The following is a 14515-nucleotide window of genomic DNA, read 5'->3' on the forward strand; positions in this document are numbered from 1 at the left end:
CACCATTCACCAACTAAGATACCTTAAATGAACAGCTGTGTAATTCAAGCCATGTAATTCAAGATCTAAACACTTAATGCGTCGATGAATAGTATGCACTTGCATAACCAGAGAAGGTGACCCTACCTATGCAAATCTGCCGCCCTCGACTCGCCTGCTGTTCTCTAGGTGCCATGAGTGACTCAATTGCAATGGTTGTGATACAAATCGCCAATAAGTATATAAATTAACAATTGCAAGTAAGTAAAATTTCGAAGGGATTGGGTCCTCCGACGTATTCCACATCTGACAGGTAATCACCACAACTGTGCTGCTTCGGAAAATGGTCTGCGTCGATACGCTGTCCTCGAGGGCCTCCGTCGAGGCGACGTCACCAGATGTTATAAGTAGGACGCACGACGCCCGTAGCCTCAGTTCCGTTTTTTCCGCGAACGTGTTTGCTTCGGAGATCTCGGCACGCCTCGGTTCTTCTCAGTAATTCTATCGGTTCTTTGAACTTGTTTGTTTGTGAAAGTTTCCATGATGTCTTAGTCTTCTTCTACCCCGCGACCGGGTTTCAAGAAGTGTCGGGACTGCGGTTCCAAGATGTCCTTGACTGACCTGCACAACGCCTGCCTCTGGTGCCTCGGTGAGGACCACGCCACAGATGATTGTGACGATTGCCAGTCGTTAACATCAAAGGCCTTGCGGGAGCGTAAGAAGGTTTCTGTCGGTAGGGTGTCCAAGCCCCAGAAGTCAAAATCCGCTGGGCTTAGAGGCGACTCTCCGCATCGTCGGCGTAAGTCCAGGGGGTCTCGGTCCCAGAGTGGGTCCCGTCATTCCTCTGCCTCTTCCAGGCACTCGCGGAAGCGCTGTCACAGGTCGCCTTCCTTGTCCAAGGAATCCGCCCATCGGTGGGTTTCTTGTCCCAACAAGCATTCCTCTCCTGCGGAATGGGATTCAAGGAGATGATGGCGATTTTTCAGTTGCAGGGCTCCGTTCCGTCCGCACCCTCAAAAGAAGCGGCCGGGAACGTGCTAGGGCCGCCGCTCGCATGCCTTCGGGCTCGGGTGGTCAGCGCAATCACCGGGAAGTGGATTTTCTGCAGGATGACCCGACAGAAATCCTGGACCAAGGTCCACCAACTGACACAGTACTGCCATTCCATATGGCCTTGCAAAGAAGGGTGGCAGCGGCTCAGACTGCTCCGGAGAGTTTTCTGGCAGTGGGCAAGTCTTTGCCAAAAAAATACCGTCCAGCCAGTAGCGACCCCTGCTACTTGACCAAGCACCCCACTCCGGAGAGTTTGGTGGCACAGGCGGCTACGGCCGCAGCAAAGCAGGCATCGTACCCTAACATCCCTCCTGATAGGGACGACAAGCGTTTTGATTGCTGGGCAAAGAAAGTGTTTTCTTCAAGGGGTATGGCTTTACATGCAGCCAACTCCATGTGTGCCTTAGCACGTTTCACGCACACTCTTTGGAACTGTATTTCATTAGCGGCTGAACATATTCCCGAAGGGGAGGAATGGGATGGTTTTCTTGCTATCGTGCAGGATGGCAAGGATGCCAAGCGTGAATCCGTTCAGCCGGGTCTGGACATGGCAGATTGTGTCAGTCGGTCCATGGCGGCGAGCACTGTGATGCGCAGGTTTGCGTGGTTGCGGAAGTCAGGGTTTGCTCCTGATGTACAAGCCCGGCTTCTCAACATGCCCTTTGATGGTGAACATCTTTTTGGCAGCAAGGCTGACGAGAGCCTTGAGAGGTTGCAGACCTCCAAAGCTGCAGCAAAGTCGTTGAGCGTTGCAGTTCGCCAACCTCCAGCATCTTGTAGAATGGCGTGCCATTACTTCAGATGTGTGGGTTCTGGAGATCATAGACCACGGCTACTGTCTTCCTTTCCGGCAGAGGCCTCACGACAATCCACCAGGGAATCTCTTTGAAGAGTCCGGATCCGCTCCTTGCTCAGGAAATGAAATCCATGCTGGAGAAAGGCACCATAGAACTAGTGGCTGTTGCGGAGAGTAACAAGGGATGGTATTCCCCATATTTTTTTATCCCGAAAAAGGACGGAGGATTGAGACCCATCATGGACTTGCGTGGTTATGAAATGATATGGCATTTATAACGCGCCTATGCACAAGTGTTTCAAGGCGCGACGAGGCAGGGGGGTACAAGGGGAGACGGACAACGATCCTACTAGGCCAGGTGTCATTCAGATTGCGCACGTGCAGGGTAGAGGGGAAGGGAAAAAGTGCAAGGGGAAAGGGAGAGTACAGGTTTAGTACAGGTTTAGTAGAAACAAGATAAATAATAAGGGCCAGCTGGTGGCAAGTGCAAGATAAGTGCAGACAAGTGCTGGGAAGGGGGGCTGTAGGGATACATAGACAATCCCACAGTGCAGGGGTTGCCAGGGAGGCAGTGCAGAAGAGTGGCTAGGCCACGGACCGGGATAGGTGAGTGGCCCCGTTGCAGATTCAGTGCAGTTTCAGTAATATTAACAGGGGAGAGGGGGAGAGAAAGCGGAGGCAAAGAGGAAGGTTTTGAGGTGCTTCCGGAACCAGAGATGGTTCTCCTCAAGTTTCAGGGAGGCAGGAAGGCTGTTCCAGAGGGAGGCCCCTGCTGCGGAGAGAGATCTACCCCCAGCTCGTTGCTTGGAGAAGCGGCTGACCCTGAGGGAGTTGGAGGCGGATGAGCGAAGAGCTCGAGAAGGAAGATATTTAGGAAGAGAGAGCTGAAGGTATTTTGGCCCGAGGCCCCAGAAGGCCTTGTGGACAATGCAGAGGGTTTTGAACTTAATCCTCGCAGCCACTGGGAGCCAGTTTAGCAATTTCAGTCCTGGAGAGATACGGTCCCTGGGCTTGAGGCCAAGGACAAGTCTTGCAGTCCTGTTCTGGATGAGTTGCAAAGGGCGGAGGGTAGAGGCAGGCAGATTTAGATAGAGGCTGTTACAGTAGTCCAGCTTCGAGAGAACCAGGGCTCTAGAGACCGTGAGCTTTGGAGGGAAGGAGAGGAAAGGAAGGATACCTCTGAGGAGGTGTAGCTGGTAGTGTGACTTCTTAGAGACGTCAGATATGTGATGAGAGAAAGAGTGTGGAGTCGAAGATGACCCCAAGGTTTTTAGCCTTGCAGGTAGTAGCAGGAAGAGGGCCAAGAGAGGCCGGCCAGAGAGCTGCAGGGAAGGAGGGAGTGGGTGTGCCGATGAGTAGAATCTCAGTCTTACTGGCATTAAGGCAGAGGTCATTGGCGGCACACCATTCCTGTATAGCAGAAAGACGGTCAGAGATGAAGGAAGGAGAAGAGGAGGCCAAAGGTAGCATAAAAATTAGCTGGGTATCATCCGCATAGCACTGAAAGTTGAGGCAGAGGGCGGCGATGCAGTGGGCAAGAAGGGCCAAGTACTGGTTTAACAGCCAAGGAGAGAGGTTAGATCCCTGGGGGACACCACAGGTAGAGAAAAAGATGTCAGAGAGGAAGGACCCCAGTTGGACCTGGGAGGGTCAATTGGAGAGGAAAGAGGACATCTACGCCAGAGCCTGACCAGTGATACCCAGGTTATGACGGAGACGGTTGAGCAGGATGGTATGGTTGACAGTATCAACAGCTCTGAAGCCAAACTGATGGTCGTGAAGTCTACCAACAGATTCAGCATGGAGATTAAGATGGGAGATGGCCAGTTTCTTCAGGAGCTTGCCCAGGAAGGGAGTGATAGGGATTGGGCGATAGTTAGCCAGGCAGTAGGGGTCAGAGGAGGGTTTCTTAAGAAGGGAGTGCACAAGGGAGTGCTTGAGGGGGGATGGGAAGACTCCAGAGGCGAAGGAGTGATTGCAGAAGTCAGCCAGGGCAGGAGCCAAGGAGTCGATGTGTCCTTGATGGTTTTGGAGAGGCATGGGTGGACCTGTTTTGACAAGACTTTCATAGATCGGACTTGTCTTGAAACCTCGTCCGCAGAAAAAAGGGGAAAGGCAGAGAAGGAGTGAGGAGGGGTGGCTGCAGAAGGGCCAGAGGAAGAGCAGGGAGTAGGGGGGGGGAGGTGATAGGAGGAGAGTGAGGACATGGATGTCCTGAGTTTTTGAAATGTGAGAGGCCAGTGCCGTGCAGAGGGCATGGGAGGGGGACAGGAGCGGTAGAGACTGCAGCAGGGTTGGCCAGCTCCTTGCAGATTTCGGCCGAATTGTTAGATGCTGCAGAGAAGCAGGCTTGGATAAGAGCTCTCTTCTTGGTGAGAACAGAGAGCCGGTATTGCCTTTGGAGCAGGCGGCAGGCCAGTCTGTTAGAGGATGCACATGTAGCACGCCATTTCCTCTCTGCCACCCTGAACTTGCGTTTAAGGGTGACGAGATCTGAGTCATACCAGGAGTTACATTTGGCTTTGGGCTTCAGGCAGATTCTCATGACAGGGGCAAGGATATCAAGAGTATCAGATATAGCAGAGTGAAGCGTGGAGAGGGCTGTGTCAGGGTGGGAGTCAGCTGAAGAGGGAGGGGGGCGAGAAGGTGGCAGCAAAAGCCTCAACTGACACGCTTCATGGGTCGGATGACCGAGAAGGAGGGTGGGCAGTGATGAGGGTGGCTTTGCCTGTGGGGTAGGGAAGGTGAGGTGGGAGGATAGGAGAAAGTGATCACTCCAGGAGAGAGGAGTGGAGAGAGGGACAGAGATGGGAAGGTCAGAAGAGATCAGAGCATCAAGAGTATGCCCTGCAGAATGAGTCTGCCCAGACGGAGAATAGAGAGTGAGGGAGCGTTGCAGAGGTCGCAGAAGAGTCCAGAGGGGGGACAGGAGGCATCCAGGTGGATGTTGAAGTCTCCAAGAAAGAGGAGTTTAGTGGTTGAGGACAGGAGTGAGGAGGAGAGGAAGGAGGAAATTTGACCAGGTGGTCGATAGATAGTAGCCACGGTAAGGGACTGGCTAGGAGAGGGAGAGGGAGAGAGAGTCGTCAGACAAGGCATTCAAAAGAAGAGTAGGTCTGCATAGGAGTGACAGTGGCAGGAATCCACTCAGGGAAGATAAGGGACCCTCCCCCCAGTACGGTTGGCCTGGGCACGGAGCGGATCTTGTAGCCGTCGGGTAGGAGTGTGTCAAAGCTGGTGACAGAGCTGGCTGTGAACCATGTCTCGGTGAGACCGAGGACATCAAGGTCCAATTCCTCAAGAAGGCGACAGATGTCAGGGGAATGTTTGACGGCAGAGCGAGAGTTGAGAGTGGCAATGTGGAGAAGGTTGCCAGCCTTGAAGGACTTCCGGGGAGGGGTACAGATCAGAGGTACGCCCTGCAGAGGTGAAGGAGCACGAGAGGTGGCAGGGAGGGAGGGAGGGTGGAGGCAAGCAAGGTAGCCGAGGACAGAGGAGGGTGGACAGCAGGAGAGGAAAGGAAGTTGATGAGGCGCGGGAAGAGTCTATCAAAGAGGTGAAGGTTGGCCTGAGGGCCTTGGACCAAGAAGGTCCCATTAGCGTAGACATTAATAATGGCCTTAGAGGCCTCAGGAAGGACAAGTTCAAGATGGTTACTCTTTCTCACGTCCTCCAGGCCCTTCAGCTTCAGGACTGGATGGTGTCTCTCGACCTCAAGGATGCTTATTTTAATGTGCCGGTTCATCCCAAGCACAAGAAGTACCTGAGGTTCGCGGTTGGCGACTCGCATTTTCAGTTTCCGGTCCTGCCATTCGGATTGACCTCCGCCCGAGGGTCTTCACCAAGCTAATGGGGGTGGTGGCAGCATATCTCAGGAAAGGGGGGATTCATGTCTACCCCTACCTGGACGATTGGTTGATCTGGGCGCGCTCTCCCGAGCAAGCCCTGGATCATCTGTCAGTCACCTGCCACTCCCTTCACAGGTTGGGCTTCTCCCTCAATTTAAAGAAGTCCCATTTGACACCAACCCAGCAGCTCCAGTACATCGGAGCAGTGCTCGACACATCCCTGGGGCAGTGTTTCCCTCCCTAGGTGAGGGCTCATCACATTCTGCAGATGGTGCATAAGTTTCAACATGCCCAGAGTCTCCCGGCGTTCGAGTTCTTGAGGTTGCTCGGCCTCATGGCATCCTGCATTCTTCTGGTGCCAGAGGCCAGGTTGCGGATGAGATCTCTGCAATGGGCTCCCAAGCTCCAGTGGTCGCAGTCCTCCGGCAGGATGTCGGACCCCGTTCAGGTGCCGACCTCGGTCGCCCAGGATCTTCTGTGGTGGGCCATCAAAGGCAATCTGATGAGGGGGGCTCCATTTTGGCTACCCTGGCCAGAGGTGACGATCGTGACGGACGCATCCCTCACGGGATGTGGAGCTCATGCCAACGAGTTGACAGTCAGCGGTCATTGGTCTCTGTCGGAGTCCAGACTCCATATCAATCTGTTGGAGCTGCGGCCCATCAGGCTAGCCCTGAAGGCTTTTCTGCCGACTGTGCGAGGGAAGAATGTCCTGATTCTGACGTAAAACACAGTGGCCATGCACTACCTCAACAAAGGGGGGGGCGGGGAAGGGTCACTTACTCTGTGCAGAGAGGTTATGCGGCTCAGGTTTTGGGCCATCCAGCAGGAAATTTCAATCTCGGCAGTTCATCTGGCCGGAGACGAAAACGAGGCGGCGGACGCTGGGAGCGTCTGGGCATGCTGAAACTTGTGCACCATCTGCTGAATGTGAAGAGCCCTCACCTGGGGAGTAAAACACTGCCCCAGGGAAGTGTCGAGCACTGCTCCGATGTACTGGAGCCGCTGTGTTGACGTCAAATGGGACTTCTTTAAATTGAAGGATAAGCCCAGCCTGTGAAGGGAGTGGCAGGTGACGGACAGATGATCCAGGTCTTGCTCGGGAGAGCTCCCCCTGATCAACCAATCGTCCAGGTAGGGGTAGACGTGAATCCCCCCCTTGCCTGAGATGCGCTGCCACCACCACCATGAGCTTGGTGAAAACCCTCGGGCGGAGGTCAATCCGAACAGCAGGACCCGAAACTGAAAGTGCGAGTCGCCAACCGCGAACCTCAGGTACTTCTTGTGCTTGGGATGGATCGGCACATGGAAGTAAGCATCCTTGAGGTCGAGAGACACCAACCAGTCCTGAAGCTGAAGGGCCTGGAGGACTTGAGAGAGAGTAACCATCTTGAACTTGTCCTTCCTGAGGAGTTTGTTCAAACCGCGCAAGTCCATGATGGGTCTCAATCCCCCGTCTTTCTTTGAAATCAAAAAATAAGGGGAATACCATCCCTTGTTCCTCTCCGCTACAGGCACCAGTTCTATGGCGCCTTTCTCCAGCAGGGCTTGAATTTCCTGCGCAAGGAGCGGATCCGGACTCTGCAAAGAGAGGTTCCCCGGTGGATTCTTGTGAGGCCTCTGCCGAAAGGGAAGACAGTAGCCGTGGGTTATGATCTCCAGAACCCACACATCTGAAGTAATGGCACGCCACTCTACAAGATGCTGCGCCAGCCTTCCCCCAACCGGCGAACCATGGGAAATGGCCTCATGACTGAGTGGGAGCGGCTGCGGCGTTACCTGAGTGCAAAGAGGCAACTTCCCGAGCAGGCTTGGCACCATGGGTACCCTGTCGTCCACCTCTGGTACCCCTGCCTTGGCCTCTTTGACTGCCAGCTCCTCTCGCTTTACTGAAGGACGAGTAATAGCGAAAGGAACCACCCCTCCATTGCTGTCCCCTAGGACGAAAAAGCAGAGGTTGGCGAACTGCAGCGCCCAATGACTTCGCTGCAGCTTTGGAGGTCTGCAACCTCTCAAGGCTCTCGTCAGCCTTGCTGCCAAAAAGATGTTCACCGTCAAAGGGCATGTTGAGGAGCCGGTACTGCACATCAGGAGCAAACCCCGACTTCCGCAACCAAGCAAACCTGCGTATCACTGTGCTCGCCGCCATGGACCTGCTGACGCATTCAGCCATGTCCAAACCCAACTGAACGGACTCGCACATGGTATCCTTACCATCCTGGACCATAGCAAGGAAACCATCCCGTTCGTCCCCTCCGGGAATATGTTCAGCCGCTAACGCAACACAGTTCCACAGAGTGTGTGTGAAACAAGACAAACCACAAATGGAGTTGGCCGCCTGAAGCGCCATACCGCCTGAAGAAAACACTTTCTTCGCCCAGCCATCAAAACGTTTGTCGTCCCTATCAGGAGGGATGGTAGGGTACGACGCCTGCTTTGCCGGGGCTGTGGCCGCCTGCACCACCAAACTCTCCGGAGTGGGGTGCCTGGTCAAGTAGCAGGGGTCGCTACTGGCTGGATGGTATTTTCGCGACAAGGACCTGCCCACCGCCGGGAGGCTCTCCGGAGCAGTCCAAGCCGCCGCCACCCTTCTGTGTAGAGCCATACGAAACGGCAGTACCGGGTCAGTTGGGGGACCAACATCAAGGATGTCCGTGAGATCATCCTGCACAAACTCCCCTGGGGGAGCAGACCATCCCAAGTACTCGGAGACCCTAGCCATAAGGCGCCGGTACGAGGAATCGGCATGAGAGCCAGGCTCAGGCCTACAAAACAGAGAGGTGTCCAGTCCACTGGCATCAAATCGTCAAATTGGCTATGGCCCGAGACCATCTCATCTGGAACCTGACTAGGAACCAGGCCATCAGAATCCTCATCCACCTCCGAAATATATTCTAGGGGGTGAAAAGAAGGCACCCGAGAGTGCTTGCTCTTAACCAGAGCCTTCCTATGGGGTTCCCCCATGCCACGGGGTACCTCCGACACCCCGGCCTTGAAAGGCGTCGAGTGAATCGGCGCCGGCGTCGAGAGAACCGGCATCGGCGCCGAAAGGATCGGCGTCGACGTAGAGTAAATCGACGTCAGATGCAGCGCCGCCAGCATCGACGGCGTCGACACAGTCCTCGAAGCCAGAGCCTCGAGAAAGCCTGTCGACGCCTCAGGCGTCTGTCTTCCTCGAAGACATCACAGGTGCACAGGGTCTCGAACGCGTCGAGGACCGGGACCTGGAACGGGTACGTCGAGAACGAGTCCCCTTGTCCGAACGGGACCTCTCCCGTGACTCGTGCCGACCACTCTTGCGAGCGGTGTCTCTCGACCTCTCACGGCCGGCCCCATTCGGGGGCGCGGACGTCTTAGGACCCTGCGACTCGAGAATCACCAGCATTTTCTTCCCGAAGGAAGCCCATTCCTCCGGCGTCGCACGGCTGGTGGGGTAAGCGACGTGCCGGGCAGAGTCCTCAGAAGAGGACCTGGAAGACGACCGCTGTCGGCGCTTCCGAGAATGCCTCGAAGAGGCCGAGGAGTGGCGAGACCGACTCCTAGAAGGAGACCCACGAGACTTCCGACCATGACGCGGAGAGTCACCTCTCGAATCATCTGTCGAAAGCCCCGTAGACTTCGACTTCCGGGGCTTGGACACCTGACCTACCGACAACTTCTTCTTACGTTCCCGTAAGGCTTTGGACGTGAGCGACTGGCAGTCGATACAGTCATCCGTGTCGTGGGCCTCCCCGAGGCACCAGAGGCAGACGTCGTGCGAGTCCGTCACTGACATCTTGGACCCACACTTCCCGCACTTCTTGAAGCCCGGACGCGTGGTCGAAGACGAAGTAGAAGACATCTTCACACGAAGGATTTTCTCACAAAAATGAACACGTTCGAAGAACCGAGAAGAACAGAACTCCAAAGAGTCGAGGCGTAACCGAGATTCACGAAGCAACACGTTCGTGGAAAAAACGGAACTGAGGCTACGTGCGTCCTACTTATCACATCGGAGGAGTCCTCGACGACGGCGCATCGACGTCATCGACGCAGGACGCAGACGCCGAAAAAAGTTTCCGAAGCAGCACAGCTGTGGTGATTACCTGTCATAGATATGGAATACGTCGGAGGACCCAATCCCCTCGAATTTAGGAGTTTAGAATGCCCAATTAAATTGCAGAGTAGAGGACAGCCTTACCAAAGGCTAAGTCTTGCCCATGGACCGAATCCAGGGAGTAGTGTAAAAGTATGGACAGAGGCCCATGTGGCTGCTTCACAAATGTTCTGAATGGGAACACCCCTCTACAGAGAAGTAGATGCAGCCACGCCACTAGTCGAATGGCCCCGTAAGCCCACCAGAGGGTCCTTACCCGCCAAGCGGTAGCATTCAGAAATTGTCAAGATAATCCATCTAGACAAAGTCTGTTTAGTAACAGCTTGTCCCAAACGCCTTCCAGCGTATCCTAAAAAGAGCTGATCGTCCACTCTGACCCGGGACATGCGTGAGATGTAGAAACTTAAAGTTCTCCTACGATCCAACCTATGGGGCCTCTCCTCTTCCTTACCAGGATGCGCAGGAGGATAGAACGCCGGAAGAACAACCTTCTGGCTTAAATGAAATTCCGACACAACTTTTGGAAGAAAAGGACGACGAACCCTAAGGACAACCCTGTCCTTATGGAACACCGTGAAGGGTGGCTTAACTGAAAGTGCCTGCAACTCACTCACTCACTCACTCACTCACTCACTCACTCTTGAGGTTGCTCGGCCTCATGGCATCCTGCATTCTTCTGGTGCCAGAGGCTCGCCTGCAGATGAGATCTTTGCAGTGGGCACTCAAGATGCAATGGTCGCAGTGCTCCGGCAGGATGTCGGACCCGGTTCAGGTGCCGCCCTCGGTCGCCCAGGACCTTCTGTGGTGGGCCGTCGAAGGCAACTTGATGAAGGGGGCTCCATTTTGGCTTCCCTGGCCGGAGGTGACGATCGTGACGGATGCATCCCTCACGGGATGGGGAGCTCATGCCAACGAGCTGACAGTCAGCGGTCGTTGGTCTCCGTCGGAGTCCAGACTCCATATCAATCTGTTGGAGCTGAGGGCCGTCGGGCTAGCCCTGAAGGCTTTTCTGCCGACTGTGCGAGGAAAGAATGTCCTGAACCTGACGGACAACACAGTGGCCATGCACTACCTCAACAAAAAGGGAGGGGCAGGGTCACTTCCTCTGTGCAGGGAGGCGATGCAGCTCGAGTTCTGGGCCATCCAGCAGGAAGTTTCGATCTCAGCCGTTCATCTGCCCGGAGACGAAAACGTGACGGCGGACGCTCAGAGCAGGTAGAGCACGATCTCTCACGAGTGGGAGTTGGCTCAGGAGATTCTCCTGGAGATCTTCGGCCTTTGGGGGACCCCTCAAGTGGATCTCTTCGCCTCCAGTGTCAAACGGAAGTGCGAGAGGTTCTGCTCGCGGGAATTTCCTCCAAAAGGAGCCTTAGGAGACGCGTTCGTGGTGGAGTGGTCATTCCCGCTGCTGTACGCGTTTCCTCCAGTCCCCGTCATCCCGCAAGTGCTGCGGAGGTTACGGAAGTTCGGTTCCCGGATGATCCTCATTGCTCTGGCGTGGTCTCGGAGGACGTGGTACCCAGACCTTCTCGACTTGTCCGTCTGTCCTCCACGTCGTCTTCCCTACCGAGACGATCTGCTCTCACGGGAGGGGGGTCAGTTTCTCCATCCAGAGGTCAGATCCCTCAACCTTCACGCTTGGCTTCTGAAAGGTTGAGGTATAAGGATTGGGACCTCCCTGAAGACGTGATGGAGGTGTTGCTCTCAGCCCGACGGCCAGCAACAAAGTCTCTGTACCGTTGCCGTTGGCGTAAGTTCTGCGACTGGTGCAGAGTTCTGAATGTGGATCCTTTTGCATGTGACATCCCCATGGTTCTGTCCTTTTTACTTTCTTTGGCCCACAGGGGCTTGCAAGTGGGAACCATTAAAGGTTACCTGGCGGCGCTGTCCATCTTTAAGCGCTCGTCTGAAGAGTGTTCCTACTTTAAAATCCCTTTAATTTCACAGTTTCTGAAAGGGCTCCCTAATGTGTTCCCTCCGTCGCCTTTCCTGGTGCCCGGTTGGGATTTAAACCTTGTTCTTAAGTTTCTTATGAGTGCTCCGTTTGAGCCTTTACATTCTTGCCCTTTGAGGCTGTTGACTCTGAAAACTGTGTTTTTAGTTGTGGTTACTTCCGCTCGCAGAGTGAGTGAGTTACAGGCGCTTTCAGTTAAGCCACCCTTCACTGTTTTCCATAAGGACAGGGTTGTCCTTAGAGTTCGTCCTTCTTTTCTTCCGAAGGTAGTGACGGAATTTCATTTGGCCCAGAAGGTTGTTCTTCCAGCATTCTATCCTCCTCCGCATCCTGGTAAGGAAGAGGAGAGGCTCCATAGGCTTGATCCTAGGAGAGCTTTAAGCTTTTATATTTCACGCATGTCCCGGGTCAGAGTGGACGATCAACTCTTTATTGGTTGCGCTGGAAAGCGTTTGGGACAAGCTGTGACAAAACAGACTTTGTCTCGCTGGATTATTTTGGCTATCTCGGAGTGTTACCGCTTGGCGGGTAAGGACCCACCGGCTGGCTTGCGGGCCCATTCTACCAGGGGTATGGCTGCATCTACTGCCCTGCAGAGGGGTGTTCCTATTCGCAACATCTGTGATGCAGCCACCTGGGCTTCAGTACATACATTTGTACGTCACTATTCCCTCGATTCCATCCGAGGACAGGATCTGGCCTTTGGCAAGGCGGTCCTTTGCTCTGCTATTTGATTGGCAATTCTAAATTTTGATTCTAAATTCTTTCCCTCCTCCTTGCTCTGGTACTGCTTTGGGAGTCTGTCATAGATATGGAATACGTCGGAGGACCCAATCCCCTCGAAGAACAAGTTACTTTCATACCTGGTAACGTTCTTTCGATGGGATGGTCCGACGACGTATTCCATATTGCTCCCTCCCTACCTTCCCCGCTGCAGAATTTCTTTTGCGATTGCAGCTTACGTTCCGCAAGGCTTTGTGTCTGACTGGCAGTAGACTAATGTCGCACGTTCTGGGGGAAAAAAACTACAACTGAGGCTACGGGCGTCATGCGTCCTACTTATCACATCGGATGACGTCGGAGGAGGTCCTCGACGACGGCGCATCGATGTAATCGACGCACGACGCAGACGCCGAAAAACGTTTCCGAAGAAGCACAGCTGTGGTGATTACCTGTCATAGATATGGAATACGTCGTCGGACCATCCCATCGAAAGAAGTTACCAGGTAAGAAAGTAACTTGTTCTTCTTTTCCTACCTCCATACGTTGGTACAGCTTTGGGAGTCTGTCATAGATGTGGAATACGTCCGAGGACCCAATCCCTTCGAAGAACAAGTTACTTTCTTACCTGGTAATGTTCTTTCGATGGGATGGTCCGACGACGTATTCCACATCGCTCCCTCCCTACCTGCCCCTCTACAGACTTTCTAATGCGATTGCAGCTTTTGTTTCCGCAAGGCTTTTTGTAGTCATTCTGGCAGAAGATTGGTGCCACACATTCTGGGGGAAAAAACTACAACTGAGGCTACGGGCGTCGTGCGTCCTACTTATAACATCCGGTGATGTCGGCTCGACGCAGGCCCTCGAGTACAGCGTATCGACGTCCAGGACGCAGACGCCGAAAATGTTCCGAAGCAGCACAGGTGTACTGATTACCTGTCATAGAATACGCCATCGGACCATCCCATCGAAAGAACGTTACCAGGTAAGAAAGTAACTTGTTCTTTCTGCTGCTAGTAATGGGTTTTGGTCACTGTGCTCCTGTCCTGTTTGCTCCTCTCCAGTGTGCATCCATACTCTAACACCAACGCTGTTTTGCTTGCTAATGGAAGGGTGAGATTTATATGTTGTACAGCAAATCTGTTACACTCACCATTTTTCTTACTTCACAGAGGACTCTGGAATCATTTATTGCCTTTCACGAAATGAGTGTGACACCATGGCAGATACCCTGCAGAAGGAGGGCCTAGTGGCACTTGCCTATCATGCAGGCCTCACTGACTCCAACCGTGACTATGTCCAACTGAAGTGGATTAATCAGGATGACTGTCAGGTAGGGGATTGCTGTGAGTGGAGAGATTTCAAATCTGTGAGACTATCTGTCAACCGTAACTGTCATCTAACAGGCATTCAACCACACCTAACCGTTCACCACCCAACTTACCCATATCATTTGTAAACCAGCTTCCTAGTAACAACTCCCAAGTTAACAGTCTCGCTACCCATGATCTCTGCAATAGTCATTCAATCACCTTTAACTATGTTCTCAAACCAATTTGCAGCTACTATCCTACAATCCATAGCCAGTTATCACCTATTCCCACTATGACACATCTATGTCCTAGTCATTACAATTTACCAGCCATACGTCTCGTAGCACAAGATAACTACCCAGCCACTAGTCTCGTAGAATCCATAAGCACTCGTCGACTGTCTGTCTCAGGTATAACAGCTCAGCAAATGGGTACATTGCCGTCTATAACCGCTCATTAGTTAAGCTAAGCCATCTACAGCCTTAGCCACTTTTTTCTTTCTTACAACTATGATTCTTTTTTTCAACGCCTATGAACATTCTCCATCCAGTGAACTCACAGCCCATATGCATTCACCAGTCACATCACAACCCATCACCACTTTTCTGATGCTTGTGAATCTGCTTGGAATCACATGCTGTGCATATAGTCAGTCATCTAGTGGTAATTATGGAGTATTGCATCTTTTGTTCGAAGATCGGAAAAGAAGGGACGTCAACCTGGGTGTGTCTGTAACACTATTTCGAGGGGATTGGG

The 14515-nt window shown here is 53.3% G+C and overlaps 1 protein-coding gene across 3 annotated transcripts in view; it reads left to right on the forward strand.

Moving 5' to 3' along the window:
* Positions 1-14515, forward strand: part of BLM (BLM RecQ like helicase) — an 865782-nt gene that overhangs the window by 580198 nt on the left and 271069 nt on the right. For all 3 annotated transcript variants that reach the window (XM_069624186.1, XM_069624184.1, XM_069624185.1), the window contains exon 13: positions 13619-13779. In XM_069624186.1, the coding sequence (XP_069480287.1) occupies positions 13619-13779 (161 nt within the window). The remainder of the gene's footprint in view (positions 1-13618; positions 13780-14515) is intronic.

This window comes from Ambystoma mexicanum, chromosome 11 (assembly GCF_040938575.1).
Source record: "Ambystoma mexicanum isolate Mex_15411 chromosome 11, UKY_AmexF1_1, whole genome shotgun sequence".
In the NCBI taxonomy this organism is placed as follows: Eukaryota; Metazoa; Chordata; class Amphibia; order Caudata; family Ambystomatidae; genus Ambystoma; species Ambystoma mexicanum.